Source organism: Adiantum capillus-veneris, chromosome 11 (assembly GCF_014529385.1).
Source record: "Adiantum capillus-veneris isolate H3 chromosome 11, ASM1452938v2, whole genome shotgun sequence".
Classification (NCBI taxonomy): domain Eukaryota; kingdom Viridiplantae; phylum Streptophyta; class Polypodiopsida; order Polypodiales; family Pteridaceae; genus Adiantum; species Adiantum capillus-veneris.
In genome coordinates, this window is record NC_140941.1 from 68533934 (window position 1) to 68559483 (window position 25550).

Below are 25550 nucleotides of genomic sequence, written 5' to 3' on the forward strand. Positions count from 1 at the left end.
CATCAAAGTAATCGGGAGCCAATGAGAGAATCGCTCACAAAGCGCTTGCTTAGGCAACAATTTAAGTAAACCTTCTTTCCAAGATAGCGGCAAATCTTGTTTCTCCCATGCCGCATTAATCATGAAAAACAGTGTATACTCAAGAGCCTCCCAGAAGGAGAGGAAAAATTCCACAGTAAGCCCATCCCAGCCGGGAGACCGCCAACGGCCCAAAGCAAGAAATGCACTATGCAATTCTGAAGGAGTGAAGGGGTCCTCAAGGCCACAGGCATCTTCGGGGATAAGATCGGAGTAACAAAGGAAAGCATCAATTGACACGCATGGCAAGCAGCCAAAGATGCTTGAGAAGGAGCAACAAACACCTGTCGATAATGCAAAACCATGGCATCCGCAAGTTCCTGCTTTGAAGAAGTCAAAACACTCGAGGAAAGCATAACCGGCTTGATTGCATGTGAGTCTTGAATGATGTAAACGCTTAAAGAATTGCTTCGAAGCATAGCCTTTGTCCATGAAAGCCTGTTGACGAGCACGCGTCTGCCATTTAGCACGCTTTCGCTTGTCATTACGCTGAATACAAACAAAGGCTTCACATAGCTCCGACCTCTCAGAATTAGACAGAGGCCGCAAATCAGCCAACTCTTGCAGTCGTTGACAAGCATGCTTCGCATCTTTGACATCCCCTTGAGTGCACTGCATGTAATGCTTGCCATAGTCACAAATAACACTTTGCACCCTCATAACAAAGTGATAGCAGGCGGCATCGAGATCAAGATGCATATGAACTAGCAGAGGGGGAATAACCTCAGAAATCATTTCCCGAAAAACCTCATGTGTGAGATAAGCATTATTAACAAGTAGCAGATGTTTCCTGGGAAGAGCCCAATCACAACGAGGCTGTGTGAAACTCACATCTAGCAAAACAGGGTAATGATCCGATAACTGCAAGGTGTAATCGATGTTGACCTCACATACAAATTCCTCATGTTATTGCAAATTAAGCAAATACCATCTATCCACCTGCGCTCGATAAGAAGAATGGGCAACATGTTGAAAAGTAAAACCAGATGCATTTGGATGCAAATCCCGCCATATATCAGTCATCTGAGTAGCAGCAAAGAGATTATCCCATTCTTGCCTTTCCGCAAACAACATATGTGAATTGCCAGTGGTATTATCATCCATCTCAGGGTATTAAAATCACTGCAAAGGAATGCACTCGAGGTCCATGAGCGAGAAGAGATGTCTCGCCATAGAGCAGCCCTTTGTCCAGATGATGTATACGCATAAATACCTCCAAATTCATACACCTGACTGTTCAACAAGCATTGAATCACCATCCAGCGGCCGTGCGGATCATTATACAGGAGAACTGGGTGAAGCTCATGCCAAACCAACATCAATAAACCTGAGTAATCATGCAAACCAGCATATGCAATCCAGTAACCTGCAAAATAAGAACAGTGACCAGCAAAGTCATGTTGGTTGTGTTCTTGTAAAACCACGATATCTGCCTTACATGTATGTACATAGTGCCAGGTCAGTCGCCATTTATCCAGGTTACATAACCCATGCACATTATATGAAATGCATTTAATGCGATTGTGCATTAAAAACCATATTTACAATGGCAAGAAATACAAGGATCAAGTCGAGATGCTCATATGGACATCTCCATCCACCACATCCATTCCAGAACCCATCCGTTGAGTCAAAGCAGGAAACTTGTCCATAGAAACTGCCTGCGAAGTGGAAGCCTCGCCCAAAAGTACATCCTTATAAGAGTGCATTGCTTTTTCCCAAGCGTCAATCAATGTGCGATTGTCATTGCAGGGAAGCTGCTTAAATGATACATTCTTATTGGCGTTAACTAGAGGAACATAATTACGGGAGGAAGGTGGAGTACGAATTTTCACTATCTTTTAGGTATCACCCACGAGCCAACATCAGGCCCCCAAGATGCTTCGGAGTGCAAAGCTTCTGCATTGCTAACGAACGCATGCCTTTCTTATGAGAACTAGTGCACCACAAGTGAGATACATTATTAGACATAAGCAATGAGAGAATAGAGCGAGGCCAGTGCAACAACGGCAAGTAAAATTGAACATATGCCATCATGATACTTTGCACAATACCAAGTCGAACATGTAGCGGCCATGTAGACAGTCTCCAATAGTGCAATTTGACATTCAATCGTTGCATAACCCAATCAATTTGCTGTGTATTGGTTACTTGCCAACCGATAGGGTATCCTAAGTGCTTGACCACCACACGCGGATCAATAATCTCACCAGGCCACAGAAGATGATGCCAGTCACAAACCTCCAGAGGCAAGAGTTTGGATTTGTGAAAGTTAACCTTAAGGCCTGCTGCCAGGCCAAATGTATCCAACGCCTGCATAATTTCACGCACATCACCCTGGTTATTGCGAGGCATGAACAATGAATTGTCAGCATAGGCCTGCCTTGCGAAGTCTTTGCCATTCGGTAATTGCAGCCCATGAAGATGACCGAGCGAAATCGAATGATCCAAATACAACAACAAGGGGTGGGTGGCAATGGCATACAACAAGGTGCTAAGCGGGCAGCCCTGTCTCACAGAGCATCCAAGAGGCCAAGGTTCTGTCAGCTCCCCATCAAGGAAACGTGAAGATGTACTGCGAGCATACAAGAAGTATACCACATTGACCATCTTAGGACCAAATCCAAGGGCTTGCATCGTGGCAGCAATGAAATCCCATTGAACCGTATCGAAAGCCTTTTCAATGTCTACTTGCATCACAAGTACATCCTGCTGGGTATACTTTGCATATTCCATTCCAATCAATACATTAGCCAAATTATCCACACACACACACACACACACACACACACACACACACACACACACACACACACACACACACATTTAACCCCTTTATGAAGAGTCATTTGAAGACATGTATAATTGTTTAAGAACAAAGACATCCCTGATGCTTTGATACATGTGATCCATTATTTGCTTTTTAATGGTGTTTTCTTTTGTAGGTTTCTCAGGCTGATGTGAAGGTGTTTTTTGAGACATTGTGTGGTGAGGTATGTGGTATCACTGCTACTTTCAGTTTTATTTGATATGATCTGCATATGTACGCACATTCGACAGCATTTGTGCAGTGTGAAAAGGCTTCTACTCTTTCTATTCTGGTGGCTGGTCTTACTGTGAGACTAGCTGCCCTTTTGATAGCTAAGTGGGTGATGCCAGGTAGGACGCTTAAGGTTATTAGGGGACTACCGCCATTCTACGCGTATTGCATTTGTGGAGTTTGTGCGGGTGAGTGGATATTAAAATATTGAGGCTTTAAGCATACATAATGCAATTTTGCGGTGCAAGAACTGGATGAAATATGAAATATCTCACTGTATGTGCTTTCCCTTGTATGCATGTGTGCGTGTGTGCACAATGGCACACAGATAGACACACACATACATGCGGCATGCCGGCGTGCATGATGTCTCTGTGTAGGCAAACGTACAGACAAAGAAGAATTTGAGCAAAATGCAGAGCAATTTACATATGCAGGCCAACAATGAATAAGATTTTTCCATCTGCGGTTGTGGTGGTTGCAGGCGGAGTGTGCGATGGCAGCACTCAACTGCAGTGGTGCTATCTTGGGTTCACTGCCACTAAGGTAGCCATTTGTGCTCATTAGGTTTATTCAAGTACATATGCAGATTACATTCTAGCTTTTCAAATGCTCTGTTTAGATAGTACTTACTGCTTGTATTTTAAGGTGGGCATAGGTTTTACACATACATCTTGCAAATAGTGATTGCTTATTTACATAGAATTGCTTCAGTTGTTTAATTTCCTGGCTCCATTTATAACAGATTAGGAGCATGCTCATGAACACAAATCTCGACTTTGTAAATACCCAAACAATCTTCCTTTTCTTTTCGACACGTCCTACAGTAATAGCTGGGTCCCCCAAAAACAGTCCACCCCCTCCCCTGCATTTTCCACAGCGCTGGCAAGTTTTAAAAAGAGAGAAAGAAAAAGGGCTTTTTACTTGTAAACAAATCAAGGGAGAGAGAACTGATTTTCTAAATACATTTTTAGAGAGAAAAAATCTCCGTTTTTAGAGAGAAAATTTTGCTCTGTTCTAGAGACAATCAGAAGATACTAGAGAGGCAACATGTCCAACGTGCCCCGTCTGTATCTCAAGTTTGTGAGCAAGAAAGCCGGATCTATTGCTGCCTCCTCATACAGTAAGTGCGACTCTGGAAACTTCTGTAGCCAAGTGACATCCCCCTAAGTCACAAAGCCATGCTACAAACCAGTTTAACATAAAAGCATGCAAACCGTGTGCCAAACAAAAAGAGAACAGGCATACCCAAAAGCAATGTTGCAAGCCCTCAACAGTTTGCAAATGTACATTGCTGACAAGTCGGATCATGGCCAAATTGGGCAGTCCAAGTGCCCACTGCCAACAGGTAGTCCCCTCGGAGCTAACATCCACATTCAGTGTGCAATCCGCCTACTGATTCTGAAATCCCAATACATGGCCAGAACTGGGAAAGGAAGGCATATGAAATTTATGATCAACCTAATGCTGCGTCCTCTGAGGATGGTAGGGTGCCCTATCAATACAAAGCAAGACGGATCTCCCAATTCGCACAAAATACAAATAGACACAAGCTCGTAGAGTCCCACAAAATGCCACATCCACTCTCTCGGATACAGTCAGTCTTGATAGAAGCCGACCCTTTCATATCCACAGGTGCCAAGACAGGGCATCCTCAGAATGGAAGAGTGGATCCACACATGCCCACTTGCCACATGAGCCAACTACCGTGCATATAGGGAAAATTGGAGTAGCAAAGACTCCCCAACAACTTTCATGAGTGGGAATGCCCCTCTCCCTACTAATCGTAGCGTGCCAAGCATCGGAAATAGCTCCCTCAATCCCTCTGTGCACCTTAAGCTTGTGGCCGATCAACTCAATATCTACCAAAGTAGCCTTCGGACAAAGAAGCACAGGTTTCTCATCTCATCTGGCCCAATCAGTATGAGTCCTCTCTCCTAGCTAACGACCATCCTGATCCTTGATGTAAGAATTCCAAATCAGTGCAAATGCTTAATCTTCTCCAAACGTCTTGGATCCTGTTGGATCATACCAACCAGCATCACTAGAAGACACTCACCAAGGATCTCATAAAAGGAGAATCTCTAGCTGAGTCGTCCAGCCTGGTCCATTCGAGTCTGGTCCAATGGGTCTAGACTCCAGCAAGTTCAAGGGTCTTCTTGTCTAGAGGTTGACTAGGACTGTTGCTAGAGGTCTTGGCCTCTAGAGAGTAGGCACCTACCTAGTGCTCTTTCAGTCAACCTTGAATGGCTTAGTAGATAAATGGTACAGTCAGTTTGCTGAGAACCACTTTACAAATTGGGCGACACTAAGACAACAATTCTGTGAAGCCTTTAGACCAGGTATTTTCAAGAGACAGTTGTGGATGAATTGAAAAACTTGGCGCTCCAACCCGATGAGACACTTTTACAGAAACCATGACAAGAACAAAGTCTCTAGTTGCCAAACTTCCCTAGCAACTAGGAGAATCCATGGTCAAGAAGTGGGTGGAGAAGGCTCTCCCCAAGACTTCTCAACAGAAGCTACGAGAGACTCTCCAACCTCAAGAAATTCTAGAAGAGTTTGTCATCGATGCTACTAGGATAGAAGGGGCAAGGAGGCTATTCAAGGACCCCCCTTCAATAGAGACCCCCTCAGTTCTCATGGAAAGTGCATTTGACTCCTTGATTTCTTTACGCAGGGAACTAGAAGCATTGACATTACAGCGAGCTCTTCAAGAGGAGAGGTCCTCTCGTCGACAAGAGAAGTCCGCACGGCAGGAAGCTTTGGACCAGATCAAGAGAGAGCTAGAAGGGCTCAGGGCTCAGCAGGAGTCTTAAGGCTGTGGTCTCATCCTCCACAGGATTTCCCGCTTCGGGCTTATTGGGACTTCTGTGAGAAGCCTGGACATGAAGAAAAATATGTCACTACTCGAAGGGATTGCGGCAATTACAACAAAGCCTTGCCCCTACTCTTCAACAAGGGTTCGCACTTGCCTCCAACATAATTTCCCCCTATGGCCATCCAAATCACATGCCCCCTTTGCCGACTATCCCTCCTATGCAAGTTACTTTTCCATCTCATAGCTTTTATCATGCTAACACTCCGTTAGCCCCTCAGAGATTCTAACGTGAGCGTGAACCTCCATACAACAGGAGAAAACCCCGAGACCACTTGGAACCCCGTCTCGCGCAGCGAATCGACCCATTTTGTGCTATAGATGTGGGGAATATGGGCACCATTAGAGTAAATGTCCTCTTCCCGAAGTGTCTCCTCCTTGCCGACATTGTCCTGATGCTAAGGATCACTACAGTCAGGGCTGCCTAACACAATGTGCCTCCACATCTTCAAGCCCAAGTTAGAGTCCATTGGAACTCCCATTTTCAAAGATTATTTTGATCGTAGTTAGCACCATCCCTCAACCTCCACCATGTAGTTACCCCTGAAGACAAGTTGTAGCATGAGGATGAGTCCCTGCTGGTGTCCTCACTTGGACACAGAGGGCAGTCCTCGGCCTCAGTCTTCTAGCAAGTCCCACTTTTCCATCACTAGTCTCACCAGTGTATACACCTCCAGCAATTGAGAAGCCATCCTCTAGTGCCAAGGGTGTTGGGTTAAAGGCCCAAATGGCCCCCTTTTGTGTATAGTTTAAAGGTTATTAACCTTTGGCCAAGTTCACATTGAACTTGGCCACTAACTTTAAAATTGGTCCTATACTTTCAATAAAGGGAAGGTGAGTCATTTTACTCACTTAATTCTTCCCCTTCCAAAAGCTAGCGCTACCTCTCTCTCTCCCTCTTCATTCTGCTAGCGCCCACCTCTTTGCTTGCACTCGCCCCTCTCCAAGGTACACACCCTACACTTCTTCGCGTGCTCTATCACTTGCACACATCGCTCCGCGCTCATCAACGGGTATCAGAGCCTAATTAGGATTTGCTTCTAAACCTGCAAACGCTGATTTTCAGCCAAGGAGGTCAACTTTCACGCGAAATTTTGCAATTTCATCGCCAAAGGACTCGTCCCCGGACACTAGAGAGCTCCCGGCAAGTCAAATTGACCTAAAACAGGCTGAAATTAGGTCAAAATCAGAAAATTACAGATTATGACAGCAAAATACAGGTTTTGCAAATGATGTATTAAGGTGTGGGAACATCTTTGCTAAGTCCCCGCTACCGAAAACACTGAAATGGCCGAAAAACAGGTCCCAAAACAGGTGTTTTCAGTAAATTTCAGATTTATGCACGTTTTTGCAAGTGTTTTTATGATACGACTACATTAGGGAAAGTGCAAATTGAGGCAATCTACGCACATTTGACAAATTTTGGCTATGTATGATCATTTGTGGCTCATTTTTCTGCAATTTGATGCTACAAATTGGGGCTTTTGCTCATACGTGCTTCTAAAAGCTGTGCATTAGCCTTATGTATGTTCTGTGAGGCTAAAAACAACTAAAATTGTTGTTTTTGAGCGCAAATTCGCTCGCTGAAATTTCTTGCACCTAAATTTCAGAAATTGTTTTTTTTGCCCAAATCGATCTATTTTGTCCCAAATTGCTCCTGTGACCATTGGAGCTGTAGTGCACACTTCTGTGAGGCTATACTCTGGTTTTTATGCATTTTGCCCAAAAATTCAGCTTATTAGCCCTCTTATTCGTGCAACTATGGCCTCATCTTCTTCGGATGTGAAGAATCTCTTCGAGATTAGGAGGTTCGATGGAACAGGTTTCGACCTTTGGAAAGACAGGATCCAGGGAATTCTATTTCTTAAGGATTGTGAAGGGGCACTTGAACAGGTAAAGCCACATAATATGACGGATGAAGCATGGGTTAACCTGAACAGAAAGATTGTTACATGCATTAAAATGGCCATGACCGATGAGACAGTCATTGATGTGAAAGGTCTCACAAGTGCTTTTAATGTGTGGGAGAAGTTAAAGGGAATGTATGAGAATACAACGCCTCTCAACCAAGTGCATTTGATGCGAAAACTGGTTGGCATGCAACTAGATGAGTCCAAGAGCGCTGCAGAGCACCTGTCGTTGTTCGCAGGTACTTTGTCCTCGCAGTTACAGGATTCAAGCTTGCCTCCTTTTGATGATAAGCTGAAAGCTATCTTCTTGCTTATGACCTTACCTGAGTCATGGGAAACATTGGTGGTTTCATTGTCCAATAACCCCAATTTGACCTTTGATGGTGTTAGGGGTTCTATCTTGAATGAGGAAACGAGGAGAAAAGCAAGTTGAGAGGGAGGCAGCTCTGTCAACATGGTTAGAGGCAGGACAGAGAAGAAGAATGCCTATGCACAAAGGAGTAGGAGTAAGAGTAAGAGTAAGGAAAGGGGAAATGCCAGCAAAGGCAAGGGTGATGTGACTTGCTATCAGTGTGGCAGGAAAGGTCACAAGAAACCCGATTGTTGCAGGTACTACAAAGCCGAGTTAGAACGGAAAAAGAATGGCGGAGACAAAAAGAAAGAGAAGAAGGAAGTCAAGACAGATGCACATGATAGCTCAAAGGACAAAGAGAAGGCCAATGTGGCTTCTAGTGTTGTGATTGAGGAGCTGTCAGATGTAGAGGACATCTTGTGTGCCACTTTGTCAGATGATGATGCTTATGACTTTGATGCCTCTCTTAATGTTCATTCAGAGGACATGCAGATCACCAAGAGTGATCTTATTGATGCTTTGTTGACTGTCAATGATGCATTATCCCAGACTTGGATAGTTGATTCCGGTGCTTCATTTCATGTGAATCCTATCAAGGAGTGTTTCTCTACTTTTGATGCAGGCAAGCGTGGCTATGTATACCTTGGAAACAATCATGCATGTTCCATTGAGGGTATTGGCACAGTGCATCTCTCCATAGATGACACAAATGAGCTTGTCTTGTATGATGTTAGATATATGCCGGGAATCAAAAAGAGTCTGCTTTCTGTTGGTCAGATGGATATGTATGGTTACAGCATCTTGTTTGAGAGAGGATCATGGAAAATGACTAAAGGCTCAAGGCTGATTGTAAAGGGCACAAAGAAAGGGACACTTTACTGCACGCATGGAAAGGCCGTGCTGGGCAAGTTTATTGCATTGGCTGAAATTAACTCTCACATGGTGTTGTGGCACAAGAGGCTTGGCCATATGAGCCAAAAGGGCCTTTCTAAGCTTTGTACTTTGAACAAGCTTGATTCTAAAGGCACAAAGCTTGACTTTTGTAATGAATGTCAATATGGTAAGCAAGCAAAGCGTTCTTATTACTCCGGTGTCTCGTAAATCTTGTGTGCTTAATCTTGTACATTCTGATGTATGTAGCATGCCTACTAAGTCTATGGGAGGTGCATGCTATTTTGTCTCTTTTGTTGATGATCATTCTAGGAAAATTTGGGTTTATTTGCTTAAATCTAAGGATGAAGCCTTTACTGCGTTTAAGAAATTTCATGCATTTGTGACCACCCAAACAGGTAGAAAGCTTTAATGCTTGCGTACGGACAATGGGGGGGAGTTCACAAGTGCTGAATTTAACAAATTTTGTGAAAATTTGGGCATTGAGAGAGAGCTTACTGTGCCATACCCCTCTTCTAATGGTGTGGCTGAAAGATTCAATAGGACACTTTGTGAGAGGGTGAAATGCATGCTGTCCACAACTAATCTCTCTCATGGATTTTGGGGAGAAGCTTTGAAAACTGCAGTCCATATATGCAATTGATCCCCTCAGATGTCTTTGAAAGGTGACATCCCTGAAGAGGTTTGGTATGGCAAGCCCGCTTCATCTGATCACTTACGCATTTTTGGTTGCTAAGATTTTGTGCACGTTAGACCCAAGTTGAGGAGCAAACTAGATGCCAAGTCCATTAAAGACCTTCTCATGGGATATGGTGAAGAAGGAAAAATGGGTTACAGGATTTGGTTACCTCAGCTCAAAAGGGTTGTACGCAGTTGGGATGTTGTTTTTAATGAGGCAAGGCTGCTTCAAAACAATTGTGCCTCAAAGCATGACCATAAAAGGGTCAAATTTCAGCATGACCAGCCACTTATTAGGCCTATTTTTGACCCTCAGGATGCACCACATATGGCTGAATTGTAGATGATCCAGTGGTGTTTGAGCCAGATGATGTTGGGCAGCAAATTGAGGCTCCTGAAGGGCATTTGCAACCACGAAACAATGTTGAAAATGGTGTTGAAAATGATATACAACAGTCCATTGTTGATGATTTTATCATGCCACCTGATGTAAACCCATTGCCGGATAATGTGGATCATTGGGTGAGGCAGTCTACTCGTCCCTCTTTGCATTACATTATGTTGACATATGAGGGAGAGCCTCTTACATATAAAGAGGCAAAGACATGTGAGCACAGCGACAAGTGGGAGCTTGCTATGCAGGAAGAGATTAAAGTTTTGCATGCTAATCATACTTGGGATTTGGTGGAATTGCCCAAAGGAAGGAAGGCTATTCCTAACAAATGGGTGTATAAAATCAAGACAGTTGATGCAAAACCCAAGTATAAGGCAAGGCTAGTTGCAAAGGGATATGTTCAAACCAAGGACATAGACTTTCAGGAAGTGTTCTCTCTTGTTGTGAAGATGACCACTTTGCGTGTATTGTTTGCCATAATGGCTGCTCTTGATTTGGAAATGGACGAAATGGATGTATATACCGCTTTCTTTCATGGTGATGTGGAAGAAGAGCTTTACATGAAGCAACCCGAGGGTTTTGTTATTCTTGGCAAGGAACATTTGGTATGTATGCTCAATAGAAGCTTGTATGGGTTGAAACAATCATGTAGACAGTGGTACAAGAAGTTTGATTGCTTCATGCTTAAACATGGTTACAAAAGAAGCCATGCAGACCATTGTTTGTATACTAAACGTGATGAGGATGGCAGCCCTATCATTCTTGTGCTCTATGTTGATGATATGTTGATAGTTGCAAAGAAAAGCACGGTTGATGCTCTTAAAGGGCAGTTGAGATCTGCATTTTCAATGAAAGACCTTGGGGCAGCTGAACATATACTTGGAGTGCGTGCTACAAGGCAAAGGGACCAGCGCATATTGTATTTGTCGCAAGAAAATTACATTGAAAAGGTGCTGGACAAATTTAACATGGCTGAAGCAAAGCCTCTTGGTGTGCCATTACATCCATATGTTAAAATCTCAAAGGATGATTGCCTCAAGTCAAAGGAAAAAGCCAATGACATGCAAAGTGTGCCTTACGCTTCAGCTTGTGGTTCACTTATGTATGCTATGGTTGCTACTAGGCCTGACATAGCCCATGCAGTGGGAGTTGTGAGCCGGTTTATGGCTAATCCAGGTAGGTTGCATTGGGATGCAGTGAAGTCCATTATGAGGTACTTGAAAGGGACTAAAAACAAATGCCTCTGCTATGGTAAAGGACCATTGGAATTGAAGGGGTTTTGTGACTCTGACATGGTTGGTGATGTGGATACACAGAAATCCACAAGTGGCTATGTGTCTACTCTTGCGGGAGGTGCTGTTTCATGGTGTTCTATATTGCAAAAGATTGTTGCATTGTCTACGACAGAGGCTGAATATATTTCAGCCCCTGAGGCTTCCAAGAAGCCATTTAGTTACCACGTCTATGCAGCGAGTTTGGTTTGCCTGACAAGGCACCTATGCTTGGTTGTCATAGCTAGAGTGCCGTATGTCTGACAAAGAATGCCATGTTTCATGCACGCACAAAGCATATTGATGTGCGATATCACTTCATACGAGAAGTGCTTGAGTATGGCCTTATTACATTGGTTAAGGTCCATACATCACAAAATCCAGCAGATGCTCTCACTAAGTGCTTATGCAAAGCACAACATCAGCTATGCATACAGATGGTGGGAGTCACGTAGCTTAAAGGCGCCATTTATGCCTTTGAGTGGGAGGTTGTTGGGTTAAAGGCCCAAATGGCCCCCTTTTGTGTATAGTTTAAAGGTTATTAACCTTTGGCCAAGTTCACATTGAACTTGGCCACTAACTTTAAAATTGGTCCTATACTTTTAATAAAGGGAAGGTGAGTCATTTTACTCACTTAATTCTTCCCCTTCCAAAAGCTAGCGCTACCTCTCTCTATCGCTCTTCGTTCTGCTAGCGCCCACCTCTCTCTGCTTGCACTCGCCCCTCTCCAAGGTACACACCCTGCACTTCTTCGCGTGCTCTATCACTTGCACACACCGCTCCGCGCTCATCAAAGGGCAGATCGACCTCTCTGCTCTCTGATATTTATGGGGCCTTCTTGGAAGCACTGGCTGACCTACAGCAGGTCAAGGTACCAGACAAGGTCCTGATACAAAGAGAAAAGCCTACAAAAGATGGTATCGTGAAGTACACCTTCCAGCAAGTGTCGCTATATGACATGCTTTGGCTAGATGCGGCTTTTTGAGGTGACACCCTTGCACTCATACAATCTTCGTGCCTAGGTGCATGTCCTACTGGCGGACACCTTGTGCAACCATTAGAGTCTTGACTCTACATGACCTCTTATCCCGCTGCTCCCCGTACTGAGGTACAAAATCCCTCGTCTCACTGAGTCTATTCTCCGGTGCCCATTCTTTGGGGTGACAGTTGATGCATCAACTTGATGCCTGAGGTCATTATGTGGGCATTAGGTCTTCCACCTACCCGGCCCACCCCAATCACAGTTGCTTTGGCTGACTAGAGGACAAAGTAGGGTCGGTGGTGCTAGATAGGGGCGAGGATTGGGTAGAGACGAGCGGGTAGGCTAAGGGCGAGAGGATGGCTAGGTAGGGGCGAGGAGTGGTGGATAGAGGCGAGGGTTAGATAGGGGCTTGGGGGGTGGGGGTGTCACGAGAACGGGCACTACGTGTCAACGGAAAAGAACAGACTGAACTACTTTAAGCACTTCAAATAACACTTGAACTGAAAGAGACACACGGCACACGAGAGGAGGAGTGGCGGAGTTCCACCCCAAGAGAGCAATGGCCCCAAACCTTGGCGTCCCTTTCGGTATTTCTTTATATTGCTTGGACTCAGTACAATGTCGGGACTCGCACTTTGCACCTTCACCCGAAAGAGTGCCAGAATATGAGCCCTCTGCACATATTTAAAGGCCCTTGGCCTCTGAAAAGCAAGCATCAAACTCTAAAGGCATATGGTCCCAAAAGCTGACGCTAAAAGCTGTTGGCGAGTTTCACGAAAATCCGTACAATTGCCATGTCATCAACGTAAAACGCGAAAATCTGTCATGTCTGCCACGTGGCACTGTCATCACAAAACGCGGGCATCCATACAGCTCGCACGTCATCATGCTCCACGCGATTTGTGTGTGTGCGTGGTCTTGCTTTATTTTGATGTCTTTAGGTTCCGTGGGCCCCATCGGACGGGGTCCCATAAGTTGGTGGGAACTCTTCTTTAAAAATAGGCCACCTGGTGACACTTTACAAGTTGGTAAAATTTCTTCCGCTGCTTCTTAGGTTTTAGGCCCCTCGGTCGGGATCTGCAAGTTGGTTTCGTTCTTCAATGGATTGACACGTCAACAGTTTGTGACATCCCCCCTTCTTGAAAGAAAGCAATCGTCCGCGACTATAACATATTTGCAAAACAACTCAAGTTGGCTCAAAAATTTCCGAGGGTCATTTCGAGGGACAATCAATTTTGTCATTCCAAATCGGGTCTCTTGATACCCTGGGTCGTTGGCTTTCCATAAAAATCTCATCATGTAAGGAATATATTCTCATTCCAGTTCGAGGCTCTTGATATTCCGGAGTAGCAAAATTAGCCATCACACCTAGTCTGTGCTAACCTTGAACGGGTGTTTTGATGCACTGAAATTACATACCCAGGCAATCTTACCCAATTAGGAATATTTTTAGTGGTTGGCACATCACAATGCAACACAAATGCTCACGTATGCATGTTACAAGACATAGAAACATAAAGCGGCTAATGAACACTCCCCTCGCAAATAACCATTTTGGTTCGGGCCATGAGTTGTTCAACGACTCCCTCATCACTCCTCTTGCAAATAACCTAACGAGTTCTGGGCATGAGATATAGAGGCCTTTTACAACCAAATGGCCCCCAGATCGGAGCCTGCGTGGTTTGGAGGTGCTAAGAGTAACCATTGCTCAGACTTCTTATAACTCTCCCCCGTAAATAACCATCCAGGTCTGCACCATAAGTAACAACAATATTTCCCCCGTAAATAACCACGAGGGTCCAAGCCATGAGTAACAACAACAATACTCCCCCCCGTAAATAACCACAACGGTCCGGGCCACGAGTAAAAACAACACTTTTCAAACATTCAATACTCCCCCGGTAAATAACCACAAGGGTTGGGGCCATGAGTATGTGCAAGCATTTTCAAACATCATTTATCTGTACTCCTTCCGGGAGTAAATCACTAATCATTGAAACAAAATCAAAGTCAAACAGTTCAAATCGGTACCAAGATAGGTTTAAAAAGATACCATCCATTTCAAATAGATTCCAAACAAGATCACCAAACAAGTTCTCAAACAAAATTAAGAAAATTGCTAAATCAAAGCGAAAAAGCATTCTCAACATCAGTCGAGCTCGAAAAGACGACTGATTTTTCCATCCTGCAACCTCCACCAAAATTAGGGTTATATTTCTTTCATAATGTTTTAGCTAGCATGGTCCATAAGCTCTTGAATAGTGGAAACAAGTCTCGATAGACAATGTTCCTATGGCAGTGATGGTAGCACTAAGATATAGCAATCACATTCGGCATCCAAGGTTGTCAACTCGAGAGAAGACACCTAATGCGAGATGTCGAGAAATTTCAAGTTGTAATCTGTTAGGGTTTCTGTGGCAAGCATTTCAAGGAAGATGTATGAAGGCATGTAACTTCGGGCAATTTTTTTTTTGAAAGCTTGCCAAGTCCTTCAAGTGTGCGGCTCGGTAGTTATAGACTTCCATCATTGCATGGCACTGCCTTTGAGAAAAACAGTGGCTCGAAAAATCTTTGATCCTTCTCTTGCAAGTGATCTTTATGGCTTATGCCTTGTAAGACAGAGTGATGAAGATGGGAGCGCGCCCGATGCGCGATGGAGTAAGGGTGGGAGTCCCTAATAAGTCCGGTGCATGGTCGGGGTCAGCACACAGATTTTTTATAGAAATTTCGAAGTGCTGGTTTTCTCTTTCTGCTCTTTGGTAGGATCGGTATGCTTCCAGAAAAGCACATGCTTGAAGCTCTGATACCACTGTAACGGGAACAGGCACCACGTGCCAACGGAAAAGAACAGACTGAACAACTTTAAGCACTCCAAATAACAACTAAACTGAAAGAGATGCACGACACACGAGACGAGGAGTGGCGGAGTTCCACCCCAAGAGAGCATTGGTCCCAAACCTTGGCACCCCTTTCGGTATTTCTTAATATTGCTTGAACTCAGTACAATGCCGATACTTGAGGTCTGCACCTTCACCCGGAAGAGTGCCAAAGTATGAGTCCTTTGCACATAATTAAAGGCCTTTGGCCTTTGAAAAGAAGTTACATGAAAAATATCAAACTCTAAAAGCATCTAGTCGCGAAAGATGACGTTAAAAGCTGTTAGCGTATCTCACGAAAATTTGTACAACTTCCACGTCATCAACGTAAAACGGGGAATTCCGTACTGTCTACCATGTGGCACTATCTAGCGCAAAATGCGGGCATCCGTACAGTTGCCACATCATCATGCACCACGCGGTGTGTGGCCCTGCTTTATTTTAATGCCTTTAGGTCCCGTGGGCCCCATCGGATGGGGTCCCATAAGTTGGTGGGAACTCTTCTTTTAAAATAGGCCATTCGGCGAAACTTTGCAATTTGGTAAAACTTCTTTCACTGCTTTCGCTTCTTCTGGTGCTTCTTCATAGGGTATCGGCCCCTCGAGCGGGATACGCAAGTTGGCTTCGTTTTCTTCAGCGGCTTGACACGTCGCAGTTTGTGACAATGGGTGGGTAGAGGCGAGGGCTAGATAGGGGCGAGCGGGGGTGAAAGTAGGGTAGGGGCGAGAAGAGGGTGGGTAGGGGCGAGAGGTAGGAGGATAGGGACGAGGGTGGGTGGTATGTATAGGGTTGAGAGGAAGTGGGTAGGAAAGGAAAGAGGGAACTTGATGGGATAGAATACACACACCGCAATATGGAATACTCAAGTAGAGAGAGATAGAATGATACGGAGCAGAGATAGAAAACAAACCATAATCCACAATCCACTGACCACAAACTGTAGTTGCCAACTAATTATACACATCGGCATGGGATCTACTCATATTGTCACAGGAGACGGGCACCATGTGCCAACGGAAAAGAATAGACTGAACACTTTTAGCACTTCAAATAACATTGAACTGAAAGAGAGAGAGAGTGCAAGACAACACGAGACGGGGAGAAGCGGAGAGCACTGGCCCTAAACCTTGGTGCCCCTTTTGGTATTTCTTTATATCGCTTGAACTCAGTACAATGTCGGTACACGCGCTCTGCACCTTTACCCAAAAGCGTGCCAGAGACTGAGCCCTCTGCACATATTTAAAGGCCCTTGGCCTATGAAAAGAAGTTACATGAAAAGCATCAAACTCAAAAGGATCTGGCCTCAAAAGCTGGGGCTGAAAACTGTCCATCATAAGTCATGAAAATCCGGATAGGCTACCTCGTCAGCAAATCAGCACAAAATGCAAGCGTCCATACAGCTGCCATATCATCACTTTGTGTGTGTATGTGTGTAGAGGTTCCGCTTTATTTGATCTCTTTAGGTCACTTGTGCCCCATCGGACGGGGTCCCATAAGTTGGTGGGAATTCTTCTTTAAAAGGAAGTCACTCCACGAGACTTTGCAAGTTGGTAAAACTTCTTGTGCCACTTCTACTTCTTTTGCTTCTTCTTCTTAGGGTTTAGGTCCTACTGCTACTTCTTCTGCTTCTTCTTCTTAGGGTTTAGGCCCCTCGGCTGGGATCTACAGATTGGCTCCGTTCTTCAGTGGCTTGACACGTCAGTGATTTGTGACATGCCCCCTTCTTGAAAGAAAATAATCGTCTGCAATTACCGTATGTGTGCAAAACAACTCAAGTTAGCTCAAAACTTTTCGAGGGTCATTGGAGGGACATTCTGAGGAAGAATCCGAGGGACAATCAGTTTTCTCAATCCAGATTGGATCTCTTGATTTCCTGGGTTGTTGGCTTCCCAAAATAATTTCATCCAATAAGGAGTATCATTCCAGATTGGAGCTCTTGATATCTTGGGTTGTTGGTTTCCCACAAAAATCTCATCCAATAAGAAATGTTCAGTGATTGGCACATCACAATGCAACACAATTTCTCACATATGCATGTTACAAGACATAGAAACATAAAGCCAAATCGCAATATCTGTCAAAGCCGACGATGTGGAAGTGTAGAGCAATGGGGAGAAAGCAAGAGAGAGAGAGAGAGAGAGATGAACCAACCAACCGTTGCAATTAATTGATAATGTTATAGTGGAGCTAAGATAGTGCTTATATATTCACCATAGCAAATTGCCTTACCAAAGATTTGATAAATAAGAAAAATAAATACTTTAAGCCAAAATAAATATTTGGATCACATTGGGCTATTCACTTGAGATGCTATAACTTTAACACTCTCTTTGTAGCTCATAATGGACATAGATAGGAAGATCAAGTCGATTAAGAAGCTATCATGGACACCTCAGAAGAGGCCTCTAAGTGGGTACACCTCTGCTATGCTACCTCCAACTTTTTAGCTTAAAAGAATGTCATCTTCATGACCGTTTGTCTCATGGAAAATTGAATTGTGGACCACACTACGTCCAAGAATCTCCATTCGTGAACTATGAACACATCACATCCAAACTTTTCTAGATAATGAACTTCGAAACACATCTTGTCCATAATATAACCAACAACTATGGATTGATACATTCATCCATAGTGTTTTAGATTCGTCTGGTTGGTTTCTTGCCAGATGCATGTGCATTGAACTCTGAACCACGAGTTCAAACATTGCAAACTTGAACTCCAACACATGGGTCCAAATTGTTTGTAGCGAGCTTTTTTGCCTCTCTATCGCTCACAAGCCTCTCTGTGGCTTAAACTAGTTGTGGCAACTGCCACTTGACTAGAAATCTTGCGTCATGGCCATTGTGGTCGCCACCACGTGTGCCATGCCGATCTCCTCTGTCAAGTCTTTATCACCGTTATCTTTGTCAAGCTCGCCTTTGCCTTTGTCTTCTTGTGAGTTTTTGCCTTTGACTTTTGGCTTCAAATTCTTGAGCCAAAAAAGTCGTCTTCTCGCATTTGTAACAATGATCTCGGACCTCGTCGATACTGAGGCAGCTAACTGAGCATTGGTATTTTCGCCCTCCTTAAACTTGCCTTTTTCTCTATCCTCTAGGTAAACTCGTGCATTCGCTTTTGGCTTCACAATTTCGAGCCAAAAAATGGTACAATTTCCTTGAGAACTTTATAGTTGCATAGGTTGCTTACTGTGTGCTGATCGATGTGCTATCCATAGCGTTTAGTTGGTGTTGGTATTGGTTCATCGATGTTGATGTTGATGATGATGCTATGTAGGAACGAGCGTCAAAGCAATCAAGGAAATTGTCCAAGGCGTCGTCACCCTTCCTTATCCTCACAGATTGCATCTCAAAATGCTAGTCAAACTAAGTTAGACCCCTTTGTAGTTGCACCACCAACATTTCAAAATGTCATATTGAATTTTTACCGAAAAAGACCCTTTTGTTACAACCTCGCAGAAAATGATAACCCTCCACGTATTTTGCATTTCAAAATGCTAGCCCACTGGTTGCACCTGTGCATCGGTGATTGATTTTTTGCCCGAGTTTCAAACATTGCCAATGTTGCCACTTTGTGCTTGCGTTTTAGAGTGCTACGAGTGAAGCTCGATGGTCCATAAGGCCACCCTTCTCTGTGGGCACCTTCAAGACAGCTACACAAACTCCTCTTTCCAATGGTGCTTATTCTCTCCACCTTGCGATCAACGAGCTAGGAGCTCTGATATCATATCAAAGTCGAAATAAAATCTGTTTGTTCATTGAGCTATTAATTAGAAATAAAGTTTGTTTTATTTAATAAATAGAAAGTTTAAACTTAAATTAGTATTTACTTCTTTGTATAGAGCCATGCTCATACTTAAAAGTAACTTAGGTAGATTTAAGGTGTGTTGGCTTGCCAAGTATAGAGGACTGCTCACACTAGAGGTGATTTAGCTAGGTATAATACTAATCGCTTGCCTTGTGTAGAGTTTGACTCACATTTGAAAGTGATTTAGCTTTGGTAAATAGAAATTACCTATAGAGCTTGACTCACAGTGGAGGTGATTTAAGTAGGTAGAATAGTAATTGCTTGCTCTGAGTAGAGTTCGACCCACAATTGAAAGTGTTTTAGGTAGGATAAATTGAAATTACGTATATATAAAAGATACTTTATACGGATTAACGCGTATAATATAGAAATATGCGTTTAATTACTTTTTATACGTAAAAAAATGATTATACAAAGGTATAAATGCAACGTAGCTCACTTTAGCAAATTGTACTACCCAAGATTTGACAAATAAGTAAAATAAATACCTAAAGTCAAAATAATTATTAGGATTACATTGGGTTATTCACTTAAGATGCTATAACTTTAACAATATCCTCATTCTGTCTTCTTATATGTAAATCCACCAGTTTCACTACATAAACATATACCAATATTGCGCATATGTAAAATGAACTTTTCCCGGTGATCCTACACTTTCTTATCCATTGATGTACGATCATACGAGTGTACTTCCTTCAACCCCCTTGAAATGTATGACATATCAAATTGTTGTATATCATGTTGTAATGTTTTTGTGCGGATGTTCATATCTCCAAAGACAATAGCATCCCCTTTTCCTTTAACATAAGCAATGTCCTCCTCTAGATCAACAAATGGTTGATCTCTATTCATGCAAACATCAAAGGGGGAATCACGATGATGAATGTAGTAACCAACTACAAAAATGGATGCTCTTTTTGATTTCATAATTTTCAGCCATACATAACATTTGTGCTTGTTTTCTTTGATATTTGATACAAAACCCTTTCTTAATCATACATGCTATCTCTCCTTGCTCTCTTCGCGTAAGAGTTTTTTACCACGTCAATGAATATACATCATAATCCTACAACCCGTTAATCCTTTGTGCATTATGGTCTCAACTTTCCACAAGAATTACAATATCGGCTTTGCTAGTTAGTTCATCTATGTCAACCTCCGTATTCTATGGGTATACATTGCAATTCCAAAAGAAAACTTTCAATTGTAACGCGGCCTCATAGGTCACATGTTCCTATTTTCTCGAGGGACTTGCTTTCTCTCCTTAGCATGTTTTCTTCATGAGACAAGTTCTTGTTTTTCTTATTTCTATCCTCATATGCCTTGTTGCATAATAGTGTGATCTTCATATACAAAACATTTTGTATATCTCAAATAAATCAAACTATTGTTAAGAATAATCCTTTGCTTGGTCTCATCTGGCATGGTGCATACAATTGGTTGTTCCTCGAGCAAGGAGCTCCTTGCTTACTCACTCCATTAGGAAGAGAATGAAGTCTAGGAGGGTCTCTTTAATTGACAGTTTAAGGGAGTCAAACCTCTAGCAATCAAAGGATAGCTTTGAGTTCAAACAAGTAAAATGGCTAGTTCATTTGAATTCAAAATTTCTCCCAAAAATGAAATTTAAAATCTAGCGGTCAAAACCATATCATGTAACATATATACGGAAAGGGCTCGGCGTTTGGATTACATATCTATAATCTTCGCTCAATTCTCTTTGTAGAGCTCTTGAGAAACAAAACTCTCAAAATGAATCTACATTTAAAAGTGTACCACATTTGATCAAATTACAAGAGAAGCATTGTATCAAGTGGACAATTGCAAAGTTTATGCAGAAGTATCAAAAGATGCAGACAGTACTATGAGCTGTGCCTCTTCAACCACAAGCCAACCATAAGTTAAGTGGAGTGTGTCTACTTCTAATACACCAAATGTTGATCAAACGGTCAAGGAAGTGATCAAAAGAATGAACCAGAGCTATCGAGAAAATATTAATCTATGACAATAACTCGAACATCATACGTAGGAGTTATAAAAGGCCGAAAATTATAAAGTTGTCCAACTCCTTTTTTTTGGGGGGGTCGGGGGGAGGAAGTGCATCCTTTGACCACTCTTACACCTCTCTTACACACCCACCATTCTTGCACACATGGCATGCGTCTATTTGTCAAGATGTTAATCACCTTCGTAATCTCATGGCACATAAAGAGTCCCTGCTAGACCCCATCCTCTTCTTAATGCTATGTGCCTCGGAAACATAACTCTTGACTTGCCAAAGCGGGTTTTGAAGAAATCTTCAATAACACTGGTAAGACAAGGAGGTGTCTTGGACTTCTCTTCGAGAACTCCACAAATAACAATATTTTTGGAACGTCGCTCTTGTTCTTTCAACTCCTCTACATCCATATTCTCAACATTCTTTGTTTGGGACATAGCTTGCATGAGAGAGGAATTAGAAACAACATTGCCATTGCATACATTACCTCGAGACTTGTTTGCGTATATATGTTTCATGTTGCATACATCACGACTCATGGTGTTAAATTTCTTCTCGTTCAATACATCGTCTCTCTCTCTCTCTCTCACACACACACACACACACACACACACACACACATACACACACACACACATACATCGTCTCTCTCTCTCTCTCTCTCTCTCTCTCTCTCTCTCTCTCTCTCTCACACACACACACACACACACACACACACACACACACACACACAGCCAAAAGACATTTACAACTAGCTAGGCAGCCCTTTAGATAGGTTTGTGTGAATGTGTGCGTTCAATATGACAAGTATGTCATTGTGTATGTATATTCTACTATTAATTGAGCTTATAATTGGATATGTTGGCCAAATCCTCAACTATAGGTGTCTGTGTGTAGTCGCCTTGGTTGAAAATGGTTTGAGTTGGGATTGCCATGCACGTTGGCATGCAAGAACTACCTCATGTTTGGGTCACTTAGTACTTGCCTTGCCAGAATTGCCACTTGTTAGGGCCGCCTTGCACTTGCCATGCAAAAACTACCACTTGCCTTGCACGCCTAGTACAAGTGTTCACCTGCTATGCATGTGCCATCCAAGTGTCCATCTGCCTTGTATGTGGTGTCCAAGTGTCCACTTGTCCTACATCATTTACCGGTTGCTGGCGCTAGTAGTAGCCTTGCCCTATTCTTTGCATTCCTTGCCAATGTGAGTTGCCTTCCATGCCTTATCAGTTTTTCCTTCTACCATGCGCCCTACACAAATCAAGCACTTCATGTCAAGCTCGTACAAATATTCAGCCATCAATTGAAGCTACTCTTGCAAAATTTCAGCCAACATGTTCCAACAATTGCAAATAGTTGCAGATCAACCCTGCAATGGTCAAAATTTGTGACAGATTTAGATTCCTTCATGAATTCGCTCTTTCTTCTATTATTTAATTTGATTTGAGCAACAAGAGCACTGTTTTGCTTGTTCTTTCTTTTATTTAGTTACTTTCATTTAAGAGAAAAATATTTTGTTCAGAAGAGAGAAATTGAGAAGCAACAAATGAAGACATACTCATTAAATCTTTGAATTGCAAGGAAGTACACTATGGATTCTGAACTTGCACCACTAAAATAGAACTTTAGTAGACAAAAATAGTCATATGAGTTGTGTAGAAAGGCACGTTAGAAATATAGAATATAATAGTTGAGGAGGTTTATGATAATATTTATAAGTATCACTTCACAAATGGGGTAAAACTCAAACCAGGATTGCCATTAAATAAAGAATTTGAGGCTTTCTTACAATTGCTTGATATCAGAGACCACTTCTAACATCCAATAATAAACAATTGCAATTGAACAACATATACAAAGTTTCAATTACTTCCAAATGTTACATTATCTATAGATGATACCTATTTCAGTTTTTGTTTCTTTAAAAGGAAATATTTCAAAGTCTCATAATTTCAAAATGCATGAAATTGCGAAACTTTTCAACTCTCTCTCTCTCTCTCTCTCTCTCTCTCTCTCTCTCTCTCTCGTGTCATGGTGGATTGTTGAGATAGCATAAATGTGGCATCCATGCACACACATGTACACATGCCAATGACAGAGAGAGAGAGAGAGAGAGAGAGAGAGAGAGAGAGAGAGAGAGAGAGATTTATTTTTATGTCTAGGGTGAGCCCATCAAAGACCCCATTGAGATCTCGATCACCACGATATTTTTAATTGTGGCTTGGAGCAAACAATCTATCGACATTGCTACGAGATGCTACTTAAAGTGACCATGGAAGAGGATATGGCCATCAACTTTGGATGGTGAGACCATATGTTTGATTAAGAGCTTTGAGGCATAGAGACTTAGGCCATCTCATATTATAGAGGAGAGAATCATTCTTCTATGATCCTTCTTCAATGCCATAGCACCTTTTCATTTGCTCTTGTTATACCATGGTCCGAACTATTTTGTTAGGAGAGCTGAGTTGCAATGTGATTTGAGCATGGAGAATCCACAATTGCTCATTGCAAGCTACCTACAGTGTCCATCCATCATAGATTCACACAAAACACATTCTTCAATTTGTTGTTTGAATTTTATTTCTTTGGAATTATTGCTCACGACATTGCAATATGGTTTCAATCCTTGTCTTCTTTCACATTTTTGCATAACGTGTAAGTTTACTAATTACAAGAATGTTTTTATACAGTCTATTAGCCAATCAAATTAGAGTGCTCTCTCTCTCTCTCTCTCTCTCTCTCTCTCTCTCTCACACACACACACACACACACACACACACACACACACACACACACACACACACACACACACACACACACACACACACACACACACACACACACACAGAGAGAGAGAGAGAGAGAGAGAGAGAGAGAGAGAGAGAGAGAGAGAGAGAGAGAGGTGGATAGAGCTAGAAATATTTATAGTGAAGCCTAGACAATTCTACCAAAAGCTCTATCCACTCTCTCTCTCTCTCTCTCTCTCTCTCTCTCTCTCTCTCTCTCTCTCTCTCTCTCTCTCTCTGTGCGTGTGTGTGGGTGTGTGTGTGTGTGTGTGTGTGTGTGTGTGTGTGTGTGTGAAATGGGGGCCGTGCGAACGCGAGCCCCCGCTCCCACAAATTATGACGTGCACTCTCCCTCAGAGGGGAGATGCTAGGGTGCGGCCCGTCCGCAGTGCAATGGAGAGGCCAACCCTAGGCCATCGGCCTTGTTGATCACCGATTCTCTCTCTCTCTCTCTCTCTCTCTCTCTCTCTCTCTCTCTATCACACACACACACACACACACACACACACTCTGACTTGTTCACATCCAGGGTTGTATGGTCCCATTTTCATTGAACCAAAGGAAAGTATCACTTCTTATTTTGACAATGATTGCATCAATTACTCTACAAAGAAATTAGTTGTGTGTGTTACAGGTCTTATTGTAAACTTTCCTTCGCTATCTCATCAAGATAAATGAAGGAAAGTGCACATCATTGAAAAAATTGCTTGCATCAGATGATTTGCAAAGAAGTTTATTTTCTTGTTGTGTTTTGCAATTGAATTTCAATCATTGCTTGGTTGATCGTATTGTGTTATAATGAAGGAAAGAATTACATTGATTTTTGTTGTTAAAATTCCATAGAATGCTTGCCTCAAGTCGTCTAAAAAGGAATCTGTTTCTTTTCTTGCTAGCTTTATGGTAAAATTTGGTTGGTGGTGAGTAAGAGTCAATCACTTAACATACTCACAAGAATTTTTGGACCGATTCTCACAATAATTCTCACATTGTGACTTACCCCAACATCATGAGCTTGTGTGAGGGAGGCACCACATACTTAGCTAGGTACAATTGCGGGTAGGGGACCGCCGCGCCCGGTTGGGGTGGGGGGGCAGCCCCCAATCGTACCTAACTAGGTATGTGGTGCCTCTTGAGCATAAGCCCATGGTGTTATGCATTGTATGAAAAACACTGAAAAAGATTCCATTGTCCTACAAACACCTATTTAGGAAAATAGGGAAAAATTCACACATTTGGGACGATTCTTTGTGTCTCATGGACTTGAGGTAAGGTTGTATTGTAGTAGGTTGTTGCACATATTAAAACTAAGATACAATGTTTAGTGGATGCTTATTAGTCTGCAAGATCCAATATGGTCCATTTTCAACAACCATACTATACACTAGTAGGAGAAAAGGTGTTGAATGGATGCTAACACACTCACTGAAGATCTTCATCAAATGTGGAAATGTAAAAATGGCTTGTTTTCTAAGATTCTCAGAAAAGCGACTGAACAATGCATCAATGTCTTCATTACATACCTTCTTTCCATCAAAAGTAAACTCAAAGCATTCCTCTTCTTGATCTTTTCTATGAGCCATGCTCATAAAATCCAATACAAATGTG

General features: G+C 42.6%; 1 protein-coding gene and 1 non-coding gene across 7 annotated transcripts in view; one reads left to right on the forward strand and one right to left on the reverse strand.

Moving 5' to 3' along the window:
* Window positions 1-23757, forward strand: part of LOC147447402 (polyadenylate-binding protein-interacting protein 8-like) — a 41394-nt gene extending 17637 nt beyond the window's left edge. The window contains exons 7-10 of one of the 6 annotated variants that reach the window (XM_086523210.1): window positions 3033-3071; window positions 3238-3306; window positions 3603-3664; window positions 23319-23757. In XM_086523210.1, coding sequence (XP_086379336.1) covers window positions 3033-3071; window positions 3238-3306; window positions 3603-3664; window positions 23319-23370 — 222 coding nt within the window. In that variant the 3' untranslated portion in view covers window positions 23371-23757. The other 5 variants (XM_086523209.1, XM_086523214.1, XM_086523212.1 and 2 more) reach the window with 5 other exon arrangements.
* A 484-nt stretch (window positions 23758-24241) lies between these two features.
* LOC147447403 (U1 spliceosomal RNA) lies at window positions 24242-24395 on the reverse strand. The gene has a single exon (XR_015189750.1). It is a non-coding gene; the product is annotated as a U1 spliceosomal RNA (small nuclear RNA).
* Between the last annotated feature and the right edge of the window lie 1155 nt (window positions 24396-25550).